General features: G+C 35.2%; 1 protein-coding gene across 1 annotated transcript in view; it reads right to left on the reverse strand.

The window, feature by feature from the left end:
- LOC124432255 (SET and MYND domain-containing protein 4) overlaps window positions 1–984 on the reverse strand; it is a 48957-nt gene extending 47973 nt beyond the window's left edge. Inside the window, exon 1 of the mRNA XM_046981015.1 lies at window positions 1–984. This exon is cut by the window's left edge and continues 181 nt beyond it. Within this exon, the coding sequence (XP_046836971.1) occupies window positions 1–174 (174 nt within the window). The 5' untranslated portion in view covers window positions 175–984.

Raw genomic sequence — 984 nt, forward strand, 5'->3', positions numbered from 1 at the left:
GGTGTAAATGCACTTTAAACGATCGACATCGTTATCGATACGTCCGAAGATCTTTTCGATCCATATATCGCCAACGGCGTTGATCGCGTAATCGGTAAAATCATGAAAGAAACCCTTTTTCCCGGAACGCAGGGTCTCCGATGAACAAAGATTACGATAATATTCCTCTTCCATTTTCTTCTTTCGTATTCCTATCACGTTGTTGTTGATTTTTTTTTCCCACCACCCCCGCCACACCGCACCCCCTCCCTTCGTCTATTTCGCAATGAGAAAGGTAAATAGATAGATAGATAGATAAATAAAAAGAGAGAGAGAGAGAGAGAGATAAGGATAGAGATAGGTTAAAGGTAAAATAAGATCAAAGGGTAATATTATTTTTTGAATTATAGTTCGTTATCGAATGCGTCGTTCTATCCAACGATTATGATTCAAACAAAATCATTATACATAACGAATTTTAATCCAATCAAACGTTAATAGGACTCATACGTAAACAGCAAACTCTTTCGTTATTTTTCTCGATTTCACTTAATTCACTATTGAATGTGATTTAACAAAGGTCAACGTTTTTATCTTGTACACAAAAACATTTCTCTTTTTCTTCACTATTTATTTATTTATTTATTTATTTATTTATTTTCTTTCTTTTTTCCTTCGTTCACTTTCCTCGTTTATTAACGTTTACATCTCTCACGCACATATAATACAAAAAGATTTGATAATGAAAAATTTTGAATACATTGTATGTACGTAAGATAGATACTCCGCACAATGATTTTACTCCACTGCGAAAATGTTTCTTTCACTTTGCTCGATCTATTTCGAGTACTGCGTGTACCTATACTTTGACCTATCAACCCCCACCTTACCCCACCTATCTCTCGTAAAAGCACTCGAACGATAATACTCTCGAATCGCGTACGGATAACTCTCGAATAGTGAACGCTAATATCAGGTTGTTCTTCCCTTGACTCGTTCGTATTA

The sequence above is a fragment of the Vespa crabro genome, chromosome 24 (assembly GCF_910589235.1).
Source record: "Vespa crabro chromosome 24, iyVesCrab1.2, whole genome shotgun sequence".
Taxonomy (NCBI): Eukaryota; Metazoa; Arthropoda; class Insecta; order Hymenoptera; family Vespidae; genus Vespa; species Vespa crabro.